Source organism: Papio anubis, chromosome 10 (assembly GCF_008728515.1).
Source record: "Papio anubis isolate 15944 chromosome 10, Panubis1.0, whole genome shotgun sequence".
In the NCBI taxonomy this organism is placed as follows: Eukaryota; Metazoa; Chordata; class Mammalia; order Primates; family Cercopithecidae; genus Papio; species Papio anubis.
In genome coordinates this window covers 124,581,659-124,604,230 of record NC_044985.1, presented here as the reverse complement: position 1 = coordinate 124,604,230, position 22,572 = coordinate 124,581,659, and the positions used below count along the sequence as shown (strand labels likewise).

General features: G+C 60.8%; 1 protein-coding gene across 1 annotated transcript; it reads left to right on the top strand.

The window, feature by feature from the left end:
- The first annotated feature begins 10,721 nt into the window (after window positions 1-10,721).
- AQP12B (aquaporin 12B) lies at window positions 10,722-19,924 on the top strand. The gene is made up of 3 exons (XM_003908175.3): window positions 10,722-12,194; window positions 13,877-13,993; window positions 17,567-19,924. Exons 1-3 carry the CDS (start codon window positions 11,372-11,374, stop codon window positions 17,764-17,766), a joined length of 1,140 nt encoding a protein of 379 aa, XP_003908224.2. The 5' UTR covers window positions 10,722-11,371; the 3' UTR covers window positions 17,767-19,924.
- Window positions 19,925-22,572: the final 2,648 nt, after the last annotated feature.

Sequence of the window (22,572 nt, the reverse complement as noted above, 5' to 3'; positions counted from 1 at the left end):
ATAAACGGAGTCATGGGAGCTCAGCTTGGCCTTCGTCCGCGTCATCCTCCAGTGTCTGCGGCCGCCTCCACCCTCCGCCGACAGCGTGGGCACCTCACGGAGGAGGCTGAGGATGTTCACCGACCGGCCCTTTACAGAAGAGGCTGCTGGCCGCCGATGCAGACCCCTGGCCTCATGGCCCAGCAGGCACGAGGGGTGGTTTTGTTTCTGGTGAGCGCCCACCCCACGGGTGTCTGGTGAAAAGATTCCATGGTGCATCCTGCAGCAAAGGATCCAGCTGCACAGCCCCAGTCCAGCTATGGACTTTATACGCAGAAAGTTTCTGAAAAAGCAGATTTTGGACCAGTGTTAAGATCTGCACATCACAGATCTGTGTTCTGTGGCCTGACTTTGTCTGCCATTGGCTGAAGGGGAGGAGTGAAGATTGAGGTGCCACCAGGGAGGGGCAAAGGCTTTGAGAAGGAGTTTTAGGAGGGTCAGCTTCTGGGAGCATCTGCAGACATGGGAGCCCAGAACACGGAGCAGGTCCTGCAGACTCAGCTTCCAGGGCTGAGGACCCAGGGCTGCGACACCCTCCCCCTAGGAACTATTGTCAGTGGACGAGCAGGCTCCCGTGCGGTGTCTAAGCCCACACAGAGCTGTCCACCATGGCTTAACCAGAATCCGAGATGGACCGAGAGGCGGTGCAGGGCTGAGGAGTCCGCAATGGGAGGAGGGGCTTTGTCCCCGGTGAGGATCCTGCCCAGACAGGCTTTCTGCAGCACAGCTGAGAATCTACAGAGAAGGAGGAAGGAAGGAAGGGGTCCCCAGCCCCCCAACCTTCCTCACATGACCTGCTCCTGAGGGTGGAGGAGGTAGACGGCACCATCCTCCTTGGTCACCTGCACTGTCTGGGAGCAGCTAGGACAGGAGAGCTCACATCCAGATGCGTTCAGACCCCACCACACAGGGACCCGCACGCTCACACCACACACACATGGAGGGACACACACAGAGACACAGGGACCCACACGCTCACACCACACACACACGGAAGGACACACACAGAGACACAGGGACCCACACGCTCACACCACACACACACAGAGGGACACACACACAGAGAGCACAGGGACCCACACGCTCACACCACACACACACACACAGAGGGACACACACAGAGACACAGGGACCCGCACGCTCACACCACACACACACGGAGGGACACACACAGAGACACAGGGACTCGCCACACCACACACACGGAGGGACACACAGAGACAGGACCTCGCACGCCACACCATACACACACGGTAATATCACACAGAGACATACAGGGACCAAGACGCCACACACCACACACACGGAGGGACACACACAGAGACACAGGGACCCGCACGCTCACACCACACACACACGGAGGGACACACACAGAGACACAGGGACCCGCACGCTCACCCCACACACACACGGAGGGACACACACAGAGACACAGGGACCCGCACGCTCACACCACACACACACACACGGAGGGACACACAGAGACACAGGGACCCGCATGCTCATGCCACACACATGCAGAGGGACACACACAGATGGAGACATGGGGACACGCATGCTCATGCCACACACATGCAGAGGGACACACACAGATGGAGACACGGGACACGCACACTCCACACACACGGAGGGACACACAGACGGAGACACAGGGACATGCACGCTCATGCTACACACACGTGGAGGAACACACACAGATGGAGACATGGGGACACGCATGCACATGCCACACACACGCTCATGCCACACACACACGAGGGATACACACAGATGGAGACACGGGGACACACACGCTCACACCACACACACATGGAGGGACACATATGGACAGAGACATGGGGACATGCACGCTCATGCCACACACACGTGGAGGGACACATGCAGAGAGACGGAGACACAAGGACAGAGACGTGGAGGGACACACACAGAGAGACGGAGACATGGGGACCCGCACACTCACACCACACACATGTGGAGGGACATAGGCAGATAGACGGAGACATGGACATGCACTCATGCCACACACGTGGAGGAACACATGGATTAATGGGGACACAGGGACACACATGCTCACACCACACACATGCAGGGGACACATGCAGACAGAGACACAGGGACACACGCTCACACCACACATGCATGGAGGGACACAAGACACCAGGACACACAGGAATGCACACACACAGAATCTGCAGATCCTCACCACACGGGGACATGCACACTCACGTGTCACACATGCAAAGGTGCACAGGGACATGCACACCCTCCAACACGTGTGTCACACACACAAAGGTGCACAGGGACACACAAAGGTGCACAGGGACACACAGACCCTCTGACGTGTGTCACACACGCCAAGGTGCACAGGGACACACGCGCCCTCCGAGAGCCCTAGCAGCTTGAGCAGGCGCAGCCCTTTCTCAGCCAAACTCTTAGGGAGCCAAAGCTGCCTGGGGAAGGCAGGAAAAGTAGAAATCCCCAAGGGCAGGGGATCAGGGAGGGGGGAGGGCCCTGAGGAGGAAAGAGAGGAGGCACCTCGGGAGGAAGGAGGGGAGGGGCAGGAGGGGCCCCCAGAGCAGCAGCAGCTGCAGCTGCAGGCCGTCCTGTCTGCCCGTTGTCAGCTCCGGGAGGAAGATGATGTACCAGCTGGTGGTACACGGTGTCATGGGCAAGAACACGGTGCTGGATGTGGCCAGTTCTGAGGAGGAATTCAATACCATGACTGTGAAGTGGCTGATGAAGTTGGTGTCCAAGGCTGTGCTGAAGGCAGGTGAGCAGGGGGGTGGGCTCGACTCCAGGTGAGGAGTCCTGGGCAGGGCTCTGGGTCTCCCCTAGGGCTACGAATGGGGAGGGGATGGCTGGGTCCCCATCCAGGGCTTGGGGTGGACATGAGGCCTGGGGGCTTTGCTGCGGGTCCTGCGGTTCCTCACTCTGGGGTCTGTGCCCGGCAGGGTGGCACTCCGTAACTCCTGGTGGAGTCTCCATTTCCGTCTCTGGATGTGGAGGTTTGGGGGTTCAGCAGCGGCCAACCTCCTTGGCGTCCTTGCTGGACAAGGAGAGGCCCCACGCTTGCACTCAGGGCTCCTCCATCCCGGGGAGGGCCTGCCCCTGATTTCTGCCTTCTCTGAGCCCCTCCTCTGTGCTCCCTTTGCCCCCTAAATTCAGACAGGATGTGGGTATAAGCCCAGCAAACTGACAGGGTACGGAGCTCACCCCAGCAGGTGAAATGCCCCAAGAAAGGAACTGAGAGTGCAGACCCCCAAAACACTGTCCCCTCACCTCTCTTGGGGAATATGCTGGGATCCCTCCCCCAGCCAGGGCCCTGCGGGGATTCGGAGGCCAGGCCCAGGCTGACGCGCCTGCTGTCTGCCCCAGACACCATGGATTTCCTTTTGATGTTTGCCAACTACCGCCTGGACCCGGAGAAAAAGCTCCAGGACTATCAGATCAGGAACAAGTCCACCGTCATCATTGTGGTGCAGCTTCCTGGTGGGGGCCCAGGCCACCAGGGATGCGCGGGCCCCGTGTCGGGGGGACACCTGGTTGTGGAGCCCCATTGGTCCTGGGTTGGCTCAGCTGGGTACTGACAGGGATGGGGCAATAAACAGTCGTGATCCCCAGCCTTGCCTGAGCCTGGTCCTCCGGGGCGATGGGGAAGAATGGTGTTCCAGGACAGGGAGGAGCACCTGCCCAGGGCCTTCCGCAGGTGACCTGCTGGGACTGGCCTTGAAGGAACCCCAAGTACACTCACCTGCACCCCCTCACAGCCACCTCAAAATGGGCCCGCAGTGTCTCAGCTCAGTATTTCCTGGGAGGGGACCTCACTCAAGGCTCCCCAAGGTTCCAATCCTCAAGGTCAGGGAGAGGCGGAAGAGAGCAGGGGCTTCCCATTGGGCGCCACAGTGCAGTGCTGAGCCCCATATGCCCCCAGCTCAGGTGGGTCCGGCATTCCCTGCGGCTCTGGGGGCAGATGAGCAGAAATGGATCGGAGTCCTTGCTCAGCTCACAGCACCCTTTCCTCAGCCTCACCCCATTGGAAGCGGCCCCTGAACCCTCTGCCTACCCACCCTGTGCACTCCTCTGGGTTAGCTCTGGGAAGGCTGGGAAGGTCTCCGTCCCACCTTGAGCCAGGTGTGGGAACAAAGTGGTCTGTCTGGGCCCTGGAACAAAGATCAAAGCCAGGGTGAGGCTGGTCCAGAGATGTCCCCAGGCCCTTCCAGGGTTAACTTCCTTCACCCACAGGCCCCTGGTTCCCCCAGGAGGGACCGAACGAAGATGACATAGTGGGGATCCCCTGCTCTGCCAAGCCTAGGGGTGCCCTGGCTTCTCCCCTTGCCTGTGTGGGTGTGTGAGGATCCCAGGGTAGAACTGGGGGGGGATGCGGCGTGCGAGGCCCGGTGTCGGGCAGCACCTTTGGAGGGGACTGAGCTTGTCCGGGCTGTGACCGGCCCTCGAGGCTTTGGCTGGCTGAGGGGGAGGGGCCTGTGCCTCATGCTCCAAGGCTTTCCATCCTGGACAAGGAGACCCCTGGGCCCACAATAGCTTAAATAGGAGCCTGGCCCTGCCCCTCTTCACATGGCTTGTAGCCACAGGGACCCTTCACCAACCCTTTTCCCAGGCTCCCTGTGTCCTCACAGTCCAGCCCCCACAGCTGCAGAGCCCTTCACATGCCAGACAGGAAGACACATCACTGAACTAGGAGGTCCCAGCTGGCAGAAAGGGGGTTGGGCACCTCAGGCAGGCCTCACCTGCATGCCCACACCATGCTGCCCACGGCAGGGCCAGGACACTCCAGGCCCCTCTGTCCTGCAGGCGAAAAGCCAGGAGCGCAGCTGCCCCAGGATTGGGTCCTGAGCAAGGTGAGGCCCCAGCCCCATCCCCACTCCCCCAGGGCAGGCCTAGGGTGCAGTCCTGAGGACGCCTGGGGCTGGCCTGCCCCTGTGTACCCCCCACCCGCAGAAAAGGCTGGAAAGAAGTCACACCTGTAGGCGGAGGCCAGAGGAGGGGACAGCCTTGTCCTTGCTCCCCACCCTGCCTGTCTGCACAGGAGCCCACGGTGGGGCCCAGGAGGCACCTCCCTCAGGCCGACTGTCCCTCCCCACCTAGGGCCCGTGAGCTAGGGGTACCGCCGGGTGCTGGATCAGGGCCCAGAGCCTGCTACAACCAAACCTCTAGGCCCCAGTATAGGAGTCAGGGTTCTCCAGAGAAAGAGTCCGGGGAGATATATGTAGGAGATTTTTATGGGAATCGGCTCCTTGATCATGGAGGCTGAGAAGTCCCACAAACTGCTGTCCCTAAGCCGGTGAACTGGGACAGCCGGTGGCATCATTCCGTCCGAGCCCGAAGGCCTGAGAATCGAGGAAGCGCTGGTGTCACTCCCAGAGCGCAAGGGCCTGGGAACCAAAAATGCCTGGTCTGTGGGCAGGAGGAGACAGACGCCCCAGCCCAAGAAGACAGAGGAGCCCCCTGTGCCTGGGTCTGCACTGGGCTGGGTGCTACCCACCCTCATAGCTGAGGGCAGATCTGCCTTCCTCAGCCGACTGACGAATCCTCACCTCTTCCTGAAACACCCTTACAGACGCACCAGAAGCCATGATTTGCCAGCTCTCTGGGCATCCCTGAGCCCAGTCAACTTGACACAAAAAGTTAAGCATCGCGAGTCCACCCCTTGTCAGCTTGGCACCCGTACCCGTCTCCTTAAGCCATACTTAATTTCTAAAAACACCATAGTGTGTGGCTAAAAACACCATACTGAGGCCACGCTTCCTCCAAACCTGATACAAGTGTCCTGGGTACAGCGGAAAACATGCTCGTCCCATCCCCAACAGGGGAGATGAAGTCCTTGAAGGTGGTTATTTATTCCCTGATATCCCATAACATAAACATTCTGTTGTAAAATTCACGAGGCTTTAATAGTGTGACATAAGTCGGTGCCTCTCATGCTACGTGGTGATGGGACAGCAGAGGGAAGCGAGTTAACATGTTTTCTTTGGACATGTCCATACAAAACCTACACACACACAACCCTACAAAATCAGGCAGAAGCGCTCCTGACAGCCGCAGCCCTCCTTTCCACAGGGGCCTGTGGCTGCCGCGGGTCTTTGGAGCCGCTGTCTTCTCCAGCCCAGGCTGTGTCACTGCGGCTTTCAGCAGGCGGCTCAGCAGGCCGTGGCTGGCAGGGGTGGAGGAAGACCCCATTCCAGCACGGTGAGGGGCACCGTGGGGACTTGAAGGTAGCCTGACCTCCCAGGCCATGAGCAGACCCCCAAGCCTGCTCACCAGCAGCCCCTCACAGCCACCTCCAAATGGACCCACAACCTTCCAGTTCGGTGTTTCCTGGGAGGTCCTGCGAGTATGGGGCCGTCATGCCCTGTGACAGTAAAGTCTGCAGAGCCATCTCCAGGCCTGGGTCTCCCAGGCACGGCACCGAGGCTCCGGGTCCCACAGGCCTCTGGTCCAGGTGACACCAAACAGCTCCATCTATGCCAGGACATCCCCTGGCCCCGAGGTGGGGGCCTTCTTCCTAGGCTGCGGGCACAGGGTGACACCAGAGGAGCCCGTAGCCCCCTCCCCATCTGGCTGCTTCTGGGAGGGCATGTTGACTAAGTCCCACCTCCAGGTGTGGGAGCAGAGTGGCCGTGTGGGGGACACTCAGCCAGTCCTGGATCAGGTTGGGCCCTGGCCCAAAGCTCTGAGCCAGAGGCAAGGCTGACCAAGAGGGGTCCCCAGGCCTTCCAAGGCCAGTTCCCCCCATCCCCAGTGATCGGGAAGGACAGGGAAGGCCCACGAGGTGGCCCCAGGTGACCTTCATGTGGAAGGGAGGCCTGTTCCCATGCACACTGGGGTGGACCCTCTGACCGCCAGGCACTGAGGAGGTGGCCTGGGCAGAGGCCTCAGGCACCCCTCGCACCTGTTTCCGGGGAGAGGAAGTGCAGGGTGGACCCTCCCCTACTTCCACTGTTCCTCCAACGGTCCCCTCCCCTCCCTGTGGCTTGAACTATGTCCTGCCATAGAAATAAGATACGGATCTACTTCCTTCCCACAGCTTCCTGCACCCCACCCTGACGCACCGCCACCTCCACGTGACTGCGGCTTCAGTTTCATTTCTCAGGGGCTGCCCGTTTCCAGGAAGACCTCTTCTGGCCTTGGGTGGAGTCCGGGCATCCGCTGCCTGTTCCCTGCAGTGATGCAGCCCCTGCCAGGGGCCCCTCCCAGCTTCTTGGAGGGGATGCGGGGAGGCGGGCGGAACTGGCTCAGGAGCAGGAGTGAGGCCCTGCATGGCCGAGGGCAGGTGTCCTAGACAGGTCACGGGTCAGATGACAGGAGTGGCTCCCATGAGGCCCTCAGAGGCTGGCTCAGGGCTGGCCAGGGTCCTCTGCAGGGCAAGCTCTGGGGGCTTGCACAGGACCTGGTCATGGGGGGAGGCTGGGCCCTGACTCAGAACCACAGAGGGAGCCCCAACAGCACCCTGTTGGATGGTAACTGGGCCTCAGGCCGGCCGGCACTGGACTCTAATACCCTTCAGGACGTGGGCTCTCTGACCTTCTGCTCAGGCAGACACCAGAGGTCCAGGAAGGTCAGTCCTTAAGCAGAGCCCATGGGAGGGGGCTATGGGGGCTCCGGGCAAGGATTCTGGGAGATGGGGGTGGCTCTGGCTACTCCCTCCTGGAGCTGTGGGCTGGGGGGCTCTGTGCTCGGTGGCTCTATGTGGGGCCTCCAGGGTGTGGTATAGGCCAGGTGGGCTCTCGGCCCAGGCTGAGGGGGTTCTGGGCAGGTGGTGATGGCTGAGAGTGGCCTGCACTGCCCCACACAGAGCCCACCCCTTGCTTTCTGCCTCCAGTCCTGGTCCCATGCCCAGGGCCAGGAGGGCAGCTCAGGGAGTGGGGGCAGCATCCCAGGGGCTGGAAACCAGGCTGTGGTCCCCAAAGCATGGCCTGTGCACCCCAACCCCCCCTTCACCCCTGTCTGTTGCCCTCCCAGTGCCAGGGATGGCCAGTTGCCTCCCACAGTCGGGCCTCCATCCAGCTGGCTCCAGCGGCCACACTCCAGGCCTGTGCGGCCCGCCCGGTCCCGGCCCGAGGTCTGGGCAGCAGGGGCAGCGTCACAGCCAGCCTCGCCTCCACGGGGTATGTTGCATTTCTCAGAGGGAAACACTGTCCAGGAGAGACATCTGGGGACTTTCCCAAAGCGGGAGTGGGGGTTTCCACTCTGACTGCCCATCACTAAGGAGAGGCAGAGCCTTGTACCCACAAGGTGGAGCCAGGGCTGGGTGTGGCGTCCAGAGCAACTGGACGTCCACGTGGAAACACACAAAACCGCACCCTTATGTTGTGCAAGAAGCGCCGACTATCTGAATAGGTGTCATTGACCTCACTTCACAGGGAAATCATGAAACGTCTGGCAGAAAACATCAGGGAACATTGCTGTGACCTGAGAGTGCACAGACATTTCCTGGGCAGGGAGGAGAAAGCAGTGACGAGTGCATTTAAAAATAATCAATTTGGCTTTATTCGAAGGAAAATACTCTAGTTATCAAAAGACACTACGCAGAAAATGACCAGGAAGTCTGCGGAGATACTGCCAAACAAATCTCACACAAAAATCTCGAATCCAGAATATAGAAAGAATTATCACAAATCAATAAAAAGACACACAACCCCACTTTAAAAATGAACAGAGGAGACTGGAATGGACAGACCGTGCAGGACTAATTGTTTAACAAGTTTTTGTCATGAGGGAAATGCAACTTTAAGCCAGGAAGAGTCAGAACCGCACAATCAGCGGAAGAGAGACAGTTTTTAAATCTCGACACCACCGACTTTTAAAGACACCAAAACTGTCACACATGAATGGCGAGAGTTAAAACACCGCAACCACTTCGGGAAAGGTTTGGACAGTCCCTTAAAACGTTTTCACTCGCCTGCCATATGAGAAGCAGAAATGAAATCCCGAGCCCCCGCACCAACAAGCTGAACAGACCCCTCTCGGCCAAGGGGATTCCAAAGAAATCTGAAAAACATGCCAAAAATTCCGCCATGACAGAGCGGGAGGTGGGACCTGCCGCGTCACAGCCCCTCCGTCTGTGGTTGGGACACCACACTCACCCGCATGAAGGTGAAGGCGGAGAGGAGACTGACAAAACAGGTTCCTCGTGGCGATAAGATAGTCAACAAGACCTGAAGCCCTGCCTGGCAGGGGTGGAGTCACGCACGGGACAGACACTTAAAAGCAGAAACCAGGGGCTGCCGGCCAGGAGGGTTCTCTTTTGCTCTCGCAGCTAAACCAGCACTGGCCTCCAGGAGAGCCATACTCACTCAGGTGCAGCTCACCCACTGCAGACGCTGACACACAGCCCCACTCCTCTGTGCCACAAGCCCTGAGTTTGATTGGCCAAGAGTCTGATTTCTGTAATTCTGACCAGGGACCACCCAGCAGGGACTGGTTCTGGTTGGTTTCCAGAGGCTGTGCACTGAGCGCCTTTGTGTTGCTGCTTCACCTTTCCAGGCACGGGTCTCATAGGAACACATTTAGATGTCACGTGTCCACCCCTAAGGGAACTTGAGACGCATGTCACATGCGTGTTTGTTCAGTATGCATGAGTGACGACCCCTTCCTGAATGTTCACGGCTCCTCCAGCAACCCAGAGAGCGCGTGTGCTTAGCCGACCTGTTCAGCAAGAAGCTCCTGCCCCAACCCCCTCCTTCCAGGTGCCTGGCCCGGGCTCTGCTGGCCACCCTGAAGGGCCTACCCCTTTCTAGGAAATAAAGTCTTCTTTCCAATTTTATAGATCTGGTATTTATTCAGTGGACAGAGCTCACCCGGGGCATTTTAGGAATTTACCCAAAAGACATAAAAGTCTGTTATCTACAAAAGGAATAGACCAAAATGCTAATACCAGCTTTATTCATAGTAGTAAGAACTGAAATCCACCCACATGTTCATCATCAGAAAAACGGCCAGACTGTGACTCTTCATGACATGGGTTCAAGTCAGTAATGAAAAGGAACAAAACTCTCAAACATGTTCAAGGGACATGAACTCTCAGGGACAGGGCTCTCCCTGAAAACAGGCAGTGCCCTCGGGTAGGTCCCTTCCCTCCTGGTCTCAGTCTCCCCAGCTGTGCCAGGGGGACGCCAGGTGGGACCCAACTGGGTTTCCAAAAATAAAAGGAAATCTAAGTCTCAGAGAAAGGGGAGCTGTGGGCCAGGTTGGGGGAAGGCCCTCGGGGGCTGGAGTCGGTCCTGGGGGAGAAGGACAGGGCTGCGGGGGGGACACCGGGCAGGTCCCACATGCTGTACCCCGTATGGCCGTGGCTGGTGTCCCAGTGCTTGGGTGCAGACCCAGTGGACAGGAACCATGCTGCAGGGTGACAGACTGCCCATCGTGGGGCCCGCAGGGTTCATGCCCCATCCCTCGGGGTCCGGAGCTCTGGATGGTCCCAGCCCCGGCTCTCTCCCCCTGCAGATACCCAGGATCAGCACCATCTCCATGCAGCTGTGGGCAACTGGCCCCTCTGCAGGAATTTCAAGCAAATGACGATGGCACTTTCGGTTTTCATCTCTGGGAAGCGCTTTCTGGGCAGGAAGGTGGGAGGGAGGTTGATGTGAGGGGTGGTCTTGAGTTCTCCTGAGGGGCAGGTGAGGGCAGCACAGGGCAGGGAATGTGGGGCTGGGGCAGGGGCTGCTGCCGACTCTTGACCAGAGGGGACACACAGCAGGTGGAGGAGGGTCTCACCCAGACCGGACCCTAGGCAGGTCAAGAAGCTTGGGGGTCCCTGCTGAGGTGGGGACACAGTGGAGGTGCAGGCAACCAGGAATGAGGGGACCTTTCCATAGGCAAGGACACAGCCCACGTGCAGGGGGCCTGGCCTCGGTGGGGACACAGCCAGGTGCAGGGAGCAGGGGGTGCTCACTCAAGGGAAGACACCTACAGGTGCAGGCAGGAGTGAGCTTCACCTAGGCAGGGTCAGGGAACAGGAGCAGGGGCCATGAGGGGCCCTCCCAGGTGGAGACACAGTGCAGGTTCAGTGGGGGTCTCACCCCAGTGGGGACACAGTGCAGGTGCAATAAGCATGGGGCCCTCACTGCATTCATGCAGGGAGGCAGAAATGGGGGCCCTTGTTCAGGCAGGGACCTGGAGGAGGTACAGGGATCTGGGGGACCCTGCCTCAAGAGGGGCCAGGTGCAGGGAGCAGGTATTGGGGTCCTGGAGCCAAGAGCGCAGGTAGGAGTAGTGGAGCTCAGCTAGAGGCTCAGAAGAGCTGGGCCAGTCTCCAGAGTCCAGGGCTGGCCGAGCGTGGCCAGTGCGTCCGGGTGTGTCACGTGCCGGGAGGATGCCAGGCTGTGGGGCAGGGCCCCTGTGGCCATCCTGGCAGTGCACCTGGGTGGCAGCTGGTGGGGCGGGAGCTGGGGCTGCAGGTGTGGTGTTCCCAGAGGCCCAGGTGCCCTCTCCCACACTCCTGGGCCCTCTGGGTTGTGGGAACCGGCCAGCTTCTGCCCTGTCCCCTCCGGTGTCCTGCAGGCACAGCTCCTCGGCGGGGCCTAGGCCGATGGCAGGTCTTAACGTGTCCCTCTCCTTCTTCTTTGCCACCTTCGCCCTCTGTGAGGGGGCCAGGCGGGCCTCCAAGGCCCTGCTCCCAGTGGGCGCCTATGAAGGCTTCGCCCGGGAGGTGGTGGGCGCGGTGCAGCTCGGGGCCTGCTGCTTGGAGATGAGGATGCTGGTTGAGCTCGGGCCCTGGGCTAGGGGCTTCGGGCCTGACCTGCTGCTCACCCTGCTCTTCCTGCTCTTCCTGGCGCATGGGGCCACCTTGGACGGGGCCTTGGCCAACCCCACCGTGTCCCTGCAGGAGTTCCTCATGGCCGAGGCATCTCTGCCTGGCACTCTGCTGAAGCTGGCGGCCCAGGGGCTGGGCATGCAGGCCGCCTGCACCCTGACGCACCTCTGCTGGGCCTGGGAGCTCAGCGACCTGCACCTGCTACAGAGCCTCATGGCCCAGAGCTGCAGCTCGGCCCTGCGCACATCTGTGCCCCACGGGGCGCTTGTGGAGGCCGCCTGCGCCTTTTGTTTCCATCTGATCCTCCTGCACCTGCGGCACAGTCCTCCCGCCTACAGGGTGCCCGCCGTGGCTCTGCTGGTCACCGTCATGGCCTACACAGGTGAGCACTAATTCCCCTTCCCCTGAGCCCCTCAAGACCCCTCCACCTGTGTGGCCTCCATGCACACTCAGGCCCGTTCACACCCAGGAGAGCGGGCTGCTGGCCCAGGCGGCAACAAACCCACAAGAAGGGGCGGTGACTTCCTGCGACCGGGCAGGTGGACGAGGGCCTGTGCTGGACATGGGGTGCTGTGGAGGAGCCTGTCCCCTGCCAGGGCCATCATGGCCACTGCACCTCTCCCCAGTCCCAGCTGCTCCCCTTCCTCCCAGAAGTTCTGCATCTGGGGTATTTGGGACTGCCGAGGCAGGCGCTTCCTGGCCCAGCCCTGGTCTGGTGTGGGAGTCCCTGCACCCTCTATCACCCCTTCCAGAGTGACAGGTCCTGTCCCACCTGCCCCACTCGGTCTCCCTGGCCTCCTAATGACACCCGCATCCTGCGATCCCTGCCTGCACCTAGGCTGACCGTGGGACCCACCTCTCATAGTCCCCTCACCCCCTTGTGAGCTCCCTCCAATCAGACCCTCTGTCTGATCCAGCCCCCCATGTCTGCTTTCCCCTCCGAGCGCTAGGCTCCCCCACCACGAAAGCCTTTGTTCGGCAAGCTCCCGGGACAGGTGTCCACGCGCTGGGGCTGCGGGGAGAGCCAGGGGCGGCCGCCTCGTGCTCCAGGCACTGGGGACACCACAGGAAGGGCTACAGGGAGCATGGTGCCAGGTCTCCTTCCCAGGGTCCGAGGTCCTAATCAGGACAGGACCAGCACTTGGGTCCATGGCACTGCCCCCGACCCAGCACTGGGCAGACACCACGGAACCTGGACCACAAAGGCCATGGGAAGGTGCCACTAGAGCCCTGTACAGATTGGGAAACTGAGGCACGGGTGAGCAGGGAGCTCTGCAGGGACACACGTCTGTGGCAGATTGCCCGGGCCTCTGTCCTGGGTGGCACTGGAGAGCTCCTGTCAAAGGTCCTGCCTCCATGAAGCCGAAGGAGCCTGGTTTCAGGCACAGAGCTGCCCATCCTCAGGGTCCTGGTTTCCACGTGGGCGGACGCAGGCTCCATGTCCCTGTGGCCCTTGCCCTCTGCTGGGCCCACTCCCTGCTCTTCCCTGCCCAGAGGCAGGTCCCTGGTGTTGGTGGATCCTGTTATTTGGGGTAGTCACCCTGGCCTGGGGCTGCAGAACAGTGTCTCACATCACACAGCCGGGTCCTCGCCTCTCCTCTGCTGCTGCCCCTTTCTGAGATCTCCCTCTGTCTCTCCTCTCTCTCTCTCTGTCTCCCTGTCTCTGTTTCTTTTTGTCTCTCTCTCTCACTATCTGTCTCTCTTAGTCTCTGTCTCCGTCTCTCTCTGTCCCTATCTTTCTCGAGGGCCACTTCCCCCAAGGTGGGGTGTTGGAGGGTAGCATGGGTGGGTCACGGGAGTCCGGGTGAGACGTCGGGAGGGTGTTCGACGGCCCTGGGGCCCCCAAGCTGCTGACCCGGACCCAGAGCTTGACTGAAGCAGCCTGGCTGTGTTATGTGTCTGTCAGTACGGGGGGCCAGGTGGGGCTCCAGGAGCCAAGAGCAACCCCCAGGCCTGCACACAGTGGGGTTCTCGGTGTGGGTTCGGTGGTGGGTGTCAAGTCCTGGCCTGGAGAGGGGCGTCAGGCAGGGCTGGGGACCAGGGTTGACTGTGCTCTGCCCACAGCCGGGCCTTTCACGTCCGCCTTCTTCAACCCTGCCCTGGCCACCTCTGTGACCTTTGGCTGCTCAGGACACACCTTGCTGGAGTACGCCCAGGTGTACTGGCTGGGCCCTCTGACAGGTAAGGGCAGGGGCGAGGTGGGGTCCCTAGGGCTGCTGGGGCCCAGAGAGTGTCCTGGCACATGGGGTCCTACAGAGTGGAGGTGAGGGTGCTGGGTCAGTGCTCCTGGGGAGGTCTCTGCAGTGGGCACGGTATGTGGGGAAGAGGCTGTGACGGCATGTCTCACTGTGGACACCGTCCTGGTGCCGAGCAAGCTGTAGCCAGGTAAGAAGGGGGCAGGCTGGGGAGAGGCCAACCTTGCAAGGGGCGCTGGGCACATGGGGAACGGTGTCTGCAGTGGGGCTCCATGAACCTGGGGTTCCCATCCCAGGTGGCATCTCCACACACCCGGAGCTAGGCTCCCCCAAGAGGGGCTCATTCTGGAGTCCCTGAATCCTCAGGATACAGGGAGCCCCACTTAGATGATATAGGGTGCCATCGTGCACTTACAGGGCTGTGAGCATGGGGTGGAGCAGCCGGTCCCTTTGCCTCCTGGTGGGGCGGGTCTGGGACTCGCTGATGCACACAGGGGACCCCTCAGCTCCCCCACAGTGCTTGCCCCTCCTTCCCTGCATCCTGGACCCAAGCAGAGGAGCAGCAGGGGGAGGTCATGCAGCCCCCCTTGGCCCTAGATCTGGGGATTCTGGTTCCTGGTGTCAGAGGCCCAGGTGGAGCCCACACCTTCTCCTGCACCTGCTCTCAGACACTCGGCTCCACCTCGCTGAGGTACCAGAAGGGCCCTTGGGTTCCTGTGGAATTCTGGAAGCTTTTTTCAGCTTCTGCTGGCTCTACACTGGGGAGATCTCAGGGTCAATGCCTCAGCCTCCCCTGGGGGGAAGACAGGAGCTGGGGGTCTCTCAGGCACCCTGGCCCTGCAATGGTGACACTGACATCATTGTGATCTGTCGCCGTGGTTCTGATGTGGTCACACTATCTCAGGCATGTGCAAGGCCCTAGAAAGGGCATGAAGTGCATCAGGACCCCACTCCTGCCCCTCGTCCCTGAGGCAGCACCGCCCTCTGCTAAGAAGCAGCTGAGTATTGGCCTCTCTGTCCCCACACACTGGCCTGCAGGGCTTCTCTGAGACTCTTCAGTTCAGGCGTCAACCCTGGGCTGTCTCCTGCAATGTGGGGGGCCGGCTTTCCTCCCTTGCGGCCCCCGCACTCCCCTGCGGATCCTTCACCCAGGGTGGGTCGGCCTCCTCCTCCTGATGAGCTCCAGAGCCCTTGCTAGCTCCCTGGCGTGGAAACACGACCCGGGTGAGCTGTGGTGGCCCAGGACGCCTCTCTTCCTACACAGGCCTTGCTTCCTGAGGTGAAGGGTCCTGGACTCTCTCCTGCCCAGGTTTCTGGGTGCTTTGGTTAATTCAACACCAGTGCTCTGCGTGGGCACTGTCTCCCCCAAGGATCCACAGCTCCGGGTTACCCACAGGTGTCCATCTCCAGTCTGGGGCTGCCCTTCACCTCTCTCCTGGTTGCATCTGTTTCTTGCTTTCCTCATGGCCTCCTGTTTTGGTTTATTCCTTCTTTTTGCTGGTGCCTGTCTCACAGTAGCTTCCTGAGAACGGGGACCTGGCAGGTGCGCTTCAGACCTCCTTTGTCTGAAATACAGTATCCTGGTTCTGACCTGCACTTGAGTGTCGGCGAGGCCTGGGCAGAGTTCCGGGTGGGAGATCAGTTTCCTCCTGAGTTTCTCAGGCTGCACGCCACGGCCTGTGGTGGCTTCATGGGCTGCAAGGCAAAGGATGCAAACGAAGAGGCTTCACATGACAGGGTTGTATGCTCAGCCAGCTCTGGGGGCTGGAGCCTGTGATCTCGGCATTGACAGGGTCAGCTCTCCTTGGAGGCTGCTGGGGAGGAGCCTCCTGCCTCTTCCCTGCTCTGGGGGCCTCTGGCACCCCCGTTGTCCCCGGGCTTGGAGACGCACCGCTCCCATGTCTGCCGATTCCCCTGGCTGCCTCCTCTGTGTCATTGTCTCTCTCTTTGTATAGGGACACCAGTCATTGAATTTAAGGTTCACTCTACTCAAGTATGACATCACTGTAATTTAACTAATGTTATGTCCCAGGCCCTATTTCTAACAAGGGCACATCCTGTGTTCTGGGAAGGACATGTCGCTGGGGAAATACTCTTCACCCCGCTACAACCTCTCACTGTAGAACCACCTCTGTGGAGAAGCCCAAAGGGCATCTGCGGCTGCTAGGAGCCAAGTGGGAAGAGGCTGGGATCCCTGTTTCAGGCGGGACTCCAGGCTCGGGCGGGTCTGATGCTCGAGTCCACATGCCCCTCTAGAGAGGACCCTGTCTCCTGCCAGGGCCAGGGAGGGAGGCACTGGCTGTGTCTGTATTTTGGGGTTTGGGGCTCTGGAGCTTCCCATGTGGAATTGCTGTCCCTCCTCCTAGGTGAGTCCCAGGGCTACCCCATCCCACAGAGACCCGGGCACCAGCTTCTGAAAGCACGGGGCATCTGCGGAAGAAGTGGGTTGTTTCCCGGCTTTCATCCCTGTGCGGGGGGATCCGGCCCCTCTATGTCATCGGTGTCTTGTCAGTCCCACGCCGTGCTCCTGCGTCTCTTCCCATCTCATCCATCTGGATGCTTGACACTTCTGACAGCATCCCTTTCCTGTCATCTTAGAGCAGCTTCCGGAACCCGAAAAACAGGCTGTGTCCCTCCATTAACCTCCTTTATCCACATGTGCAGTGTCAGCATGAGCCCTGGGGAGCTCTGAGGCTGCAGGCAGGAGCCCCGTAGCCAGGTGTGGACATGGGGCTGGCTCCCTGGGTGTGAGCGGCCACCCGCACCTGCTGGCTGCGCCCCTGAGCAGGTCATCCGGCCTCCTTGGGCCTGCCCTCCTGGGAGCAGAGATAGGACCAGAGTGGGCCTTGGAGGGCTGAGTGAGGGGAAAGGCCAGTCTCAGCAAGCTATAGGCACAGGGGCCACTGTCCGGAGCCACAGCAGCTGCAGGTGGTGACAGGCAGGTCCTGCTCAGGCCAGCCCTAGTGGAGCCAACACGCTGTGGGTTAAATCCTTAGAGGACTGAGATCAAACTTGAAGAGGATCCACTCTCCCCTTCTGCCCAGGACACCAGCCCTTCCCAATGACCTGGAAGGCAGGCGGGGATTTAGGAGCCTCTGCTCCTGGAGTTCTGGAAGAACGTGGGCCCAGCCTCCCTCCAAGGGGCACCCACATCTTTCTTGTCCACTCACATCCCACCTCTACGCCAGGCCACAGCCCTGCAAACAGCCACCCTGGGACGCCACATCATGTCCCAGAAGAAAATGGCCACAGAAGCTCTGCAGGTGGCTCAGGACAATGTGGGGGCAGGGGAATTCCAGTCACTCATCCCAGAGGGTGGTTCAGAAGTACAAGGAACCCCACGGGCTTGCCCCCATCCCCACGGCTGGCCTACCTAGAGGGAGGGGCACGACCAGGGAGGGAAGACCAGGACCAGGCAGGGGCTGGGCCTCAGGGTTCTTGGGGCCCCTGGCCAGGCTGCCTGGCTCCCCTGTCCTGACACAGGCCTGGAAGTGGGTGTCCTGTCTGTGTTTGGGCCCAGGAGCCCTGAGGCCCACCTAGGATCTGCCTTCTCTTGCAGGGATGGTCCTGGCTGTGCTGCTGCACCAGGGCCGCCTTCCCCGCCTTTTCCAGAGGAACCTGTTCTACAGCCAGAAGAACAAGTACCGAGCACCCCGAGGGAAGCCGGCCCTGGCCTCAGGGGACACCCAGACCCCTGCGAAGGGGTCCAGTGGCCGGGAGCCTGGGTGCCGCAGTGTTGATGGGCCACATTCCAGCTGAGCAGCCTTGCTCTGTGTGAGCCCCGTGTGAGGACCCTGCTAAGAGGGAACCCAGCCACTCCCCCAGAAGCCGTTTGTCAATAAACCATTCCTAAGACCTGTGTGTCCCCTGGGCCCGAGACAGGCTTCTGGACGGGCAGGCAGGGGTGTGTGGAAACACGGTGAGGCTGGTCTGAGTCTCCCCATCTCCCACGGGCTCCTTCCTGCCTCTTGTTACAGAAGAAGCAGGAGAGGAAAGGGCAGGATGACAGGGAAGACCCCAGGGAGTTTGCCAGGTCCCGAGTCTGCAAAGATGGTGCTGCAGCCCTGGACGTGCCTGGGAGGGAGCCCACAGCCAGGGAAGCCTGAGACCTGCCGGGATGCTGAAGATGGTGCTGGAGCCTGAGGATGCAGGCTTGTGAACCAGGCACAGGGCACCCAGTCCCACCGCCCCTGAGTTCACATCCCTCAGGACCATGGCCTGGTCGTCACCCAAAGCCGGGTCACTCACTGGGACCTTGTGGCAGAACTGGGACCTGGAGACATGGCGCCTCCAGCCATTTCCTTCCCAAAGAACAGAGCCGGTCCGGAAACTTCCACCCAAAAGAGACAAGGGCCCCTCTGCTGCGGGTCCTGCTGCCCCATCCAGAGGGAGTGAGTGAGGTGGTGGTGGTCCTGCCGCAGGCCGCACCCCGTCCTCTGGTGGGCCGCAGCCCCTGGGCCCAGCTGCTGTGCTATGGGGGAAGGAGGAGAGGAGAAAGCAGGGAGATGTCCCCGATTCGGTGGGCTAGGGGACACCCCAACCCCCGGTGAGACCTCCACCCGGCCAGCGTCCAGGCTCTCGACACCACCGCGAGAAGGAATCAGGGTCGAGTCGGCAAATAGTGAAAGGCAGAGATTTCCTGCGAAGGCCGAAGCTCCCACTGGAGAAAGGGGGTGTGGCGCCCTCTAGAGTCCGTCCCACGCAGGGGCGCTGGGGCCGGAGGAGAACCCACAGGATTCCTGGAAAAGGTGGAGATGTCTCCGAGCTGCAGGGCCGCCCATTTTCCCACAGATCTGGGTGCTCTGGAGCCGTCGTGCGCGCTGGGGGTGTGATGCGTATGCTACTGAGCGCATGGTGAGGCCGCAGGAGACACCGGGGCACAGCCAGAGCCCTGTGGGGTCCAGGCGGTCTCAGCCAGCGCGGCCACACCCTGGTGTGTGGGGTCCTGTCAGCCCCGGGCTCCTGCAGGGTTTCCTCTTCCTAGAGATGAGAAGGGGCTGCCTGGAATGTCCACTCCCCTCCAACCACCCTGTATTCTTCCCGTCTCATGGTGCGTGGGCTTCTCCCTGGGGATGCTGGTGAGGCCACATTTTCCTGGACGAGCATCTGGTGGAGGGAGAGAAAGAAGGATCTCCCCCCACCCCGAGGCTGCCCCTTCACACACACCCTCCTCCCCGCCATAAAGCCCCTCCCACCCAGGCAAAGAGCTGACTCTTTCTGGAGCCCCGGGCTCCTCTTCCCTGCTGTGGAGTGGGGACAGGAACCCTGTGGCACACGCCTGAGAGCCAGTCCTGTGTGTCTTCCAGAGGCCCCGATGGGGCTGCCAGATGCTGCCAGGCAAAGGACTGCTGAGCACACAGGGGAGCTGCTGGGGTGGGGCCAACCAGCTCCCCTCACAGGCGTTCTGCTTGAGGGCCTGGCCATGTCCCGGTGTCACATGTCAGCCGCAGAAGCAGCAGCAGGGGGTGCGGCCCCAGGAAGGAGAGGGGCTTCTCCTCGGCTGGCAGCACCCAGCCCCTGGGTGCCGGAGGTGTGTCTGTTCCCCCAGGAGTGCCTGCAGCCTCTGCACAGATCCCTCCAGGAGGGAGGTCCCGGTGCTCAGGCAGGAACTGTCAGTACCTGAGCCTGGGAGGAGCAGCCACAGCCACCTCTCCGTGAAGTAACCAGGAGGCTGTTAGAGCTACTCCAGCTTAAAATTTCTGAACATCTCGAAATTCTCAACAAAATCCACAAAGCTTGAAGCAAGCGCCACTGCATTTGACAGAAATGAGCACAGTTTTCATATAAGATGTTGGAGTATCCAGGTAATAATGCAGAAGAAGTTTTGAAATTCATTTTTCTTACAGTTGAAGATACACTGTTAGAATTCACAAACAGACGTTAAGTTGTGTATAATCGTGAATTCACCTTCTTCAAATTTCTCCCATGAGCTCCAGCTAAAGTAGGAAATGTTGTGGGGAAACATATAATCAGGATAGATTGCCTTGAAACCACACTCCGACTGTATGATCCAAAAAGTGATCTGTCTGAAGCGTGGAACATTTGTGGAATAGCCAGCCATCTGCTCTTAGATGCCAAACTATACCCAGGTGGGTTTGCAGAGCAGCTCCCACGCCACAGCCTGGGTGAGACACCCCCAACAGCTTTCCCAAACGCTCGCCAGCAAGAGCCTCTCCACATTAAAAACTGCCAAAATGCCGGGGCGGGAATTAGGCCTGTAATCCCCGCACTTCTAGAGGCTGAGGTGGCTAACTGGCGAGCTGCAGAGATCGGGACCATCCTGGCCAACATGGTGAAACCCTGTCTCTACTAAAAAAATAAAAATAAAAAATAAATAAAGCTAAATAAATACAAAAATGAGCTACGTAGAAGGCCTGTAGTCCCCAGCCACTGGGAGGCTGAGATACAGGTAGAGAGGGCTGTGAGCCGCAGATCATGCCACTGCACTCGAGCCTGGAGCAACAAGAACAAAACTCCGGGAAAAAAAAAAACAACCTGCCAAAATGACTTGAATCGTGCATTCAAGCTAAGAGCTTACCTACAGCGTATTTCTGCGACTAAGCAGTGCCAAGTCGCTAAAAACGGGTTTCGCTGCCCTCATGGAAGGGATGCGCAGACAAGGGAGTTGGGCGAAGCAGGTTCAGCTGCGGCTCCTGGCCACTGTCTCCCGCCCTGTGGGGTCCCACGTAGCAGGGGCTGAGGGCTGGCTCTGACCCAGGCCCTAAGGGACCCCTGTCCTCTTGAACACGGCCTGTATTTCCCCTGGGCTCTGGAACTGGCCAGGCACCCGCCTGGCCGGGGGCTCTGCTCCCCCAGGGCGCCCGGGATCCCACACCCGCTGCGGGAACTGGCTCAGGCCAGGCGCCTGCTGACTGCAGCTCAGGCCAGGGTCTCCGGCCGTGGCGGTGGCCGGGTCCAGGCCCGGGCTGCGCTGGCAGCTCCAGGATGGGCGCCAGGCCGCGTGCCGGTGCCCGCTGCGGGTCAAACTCCGCGCCCGGCCCCGCGGCCTCGCCAAGCCGGAGGCAGGTGCGCGCCCACCGCGCCCGCAGCGCCGCCACCTCCGGCCGCAGCCCCGCGGCCCCCAGCGCGCCCAGCAGCGCCCACAGAGTGAGGTTCAAGGTCGCACAGAGCGCCAGGTCCAGCGCGTTCTAGGCGCGCTCCCTGCGCTCCACGCGCGGCTCCAGCGGCTCCGGGCGAAGGCCGCGCCTGTGGCGGGAAAGCCACCAGGTCGGGTCTAGGGCCTCTGAAGCAATTCAAGCGGCGCAGCGGCCCTGGGACTGTCCAGTGCTGGGCGTGCACCAGGGGGCGCAAGCCACTGCCTGCACCCTGGCTGAAGGCGGCGCCGTGTCGAAGCCCAGGTCCGAGGCCGCAGGAGGTTGCGGGCCGGCAGCGGCGGGTCGGGCCGCCAGCCAAGTGCACACAGGAAGCGCGCCCGGCCCGGCCTGGACGTGCGGCTTGTGCCGTTCAGGAAGGCGACTCCGCGCCCCTGGCTAAATGTCCCAGAGACGGAAGGAGAAGGTGGTGGTGGTCAGGATGGTGGTATGGGAAGGGCCTGTGTGCCCACGAGGGCGGCTGGTCTGGGACTGCCTGGCTCCAAGGCGTGAGCCCGCCTTTGAGCCCCACCCAGGTTCCGAGACGCCCTGGGCCTCTGGAGCTCTGGCCTCCGCCCACCCTGAGCTCCCCAGGGAGGCGGTAGCCTCACCTCTTCTGTTCGTGCCCCCCAACTCCCCATCACGGACCAGCCTCCCCCAGAACCTCCAGGAATGGCCACCCCAGCCTTGCCTTCCCTGCAGCCACTCCCCTCCCTCCCTGCTCAGGGCACCAGGTTCTCCAGGAGAGAAGGACTCTCATTCTTGGAAGACGGAATGCTTTTCCCAATAAATTCCCAGGGGTCTTCCCGGGGTCCTGTGTGCAGCAGTGCATGTGTGCAGGTGGCATCCACCTAGAGTGTGGGCCATCACCTTCTCCTCCCACACCCCAGTCTCAGGGCCCAAGACTCACCCTCCCAGCTGGGAACCCCAGGTGCCTGCACATACACCTGGGAACAGGCTCTGCCCTGGAGTAGGAAGCCCTCCACCACGCTGGCCTAGAAGCAGACCAGGTAGAAGAAATGGGCGGCTTGCTGGAAGTGTGTGAGCAAAAGGCAGGAAGGGTGCTTCCACCTGGAAGCTGCAGCTCTGCAGCTCCTGCTCACGATGGTGCTGCTGATGCTCTTGTGGGCCTTCAGGAAGAACAGGTGGGTCCAGGGCTTGCAGCTGCCTGCCTGGGAGAACACCAGGGTGCTGGGCTGGCCTGGAGCCGGGGGTGCCACCCCAGGGAGGGGCCGTGACCCGCCTCGTCCTCTCAGGGATCCCTCCACGTAGCACTCCTGTTTCGGGAGTTTCTCCCACTGCTGGTCCCAAGGACTGTGACATCTGGGGAGTTCCAGGCTTCTGGGCGGCCTAGAAACACCCCAGCTGCCCCCAGGCGGCCTGCCATCGGGCCCCCACCGAAGGCACCGGGGCCTTGCCGCTCCCAGGCCTCCATGCCGCCAGTCACGGGTGCCTCTCTCATCGCCCCGGTGTA

What these genes read in the sequence shown, in the direction of transcription:
- AQP12B (XM_003908175.3), top strand. Translation starts at nt 11,372, where the DNA reads ATGCCAGGCTGTGGGGCAGGGCCCCTGTGGCCATCCTGGCAGTGCACC. An exon ending in CACCGTCATGGCCTACACAG is followed by an intron (nt 12,195 to 13,876) that starts GTGAGCACTAAT and finishes CTCTGCCCACAG; the next exon opens with CCGGGCCTTTCACGTCCGCC. An exon ending in CTGGCTGGGCCCTCTGACAG is followed by an intron (nt 13,994 to 17,566) that starts GTAAGGGCAGGG and finishes CTTCTCTTGCAG; the next exon opens with GGATGGTCCTGGCTGTGCTG.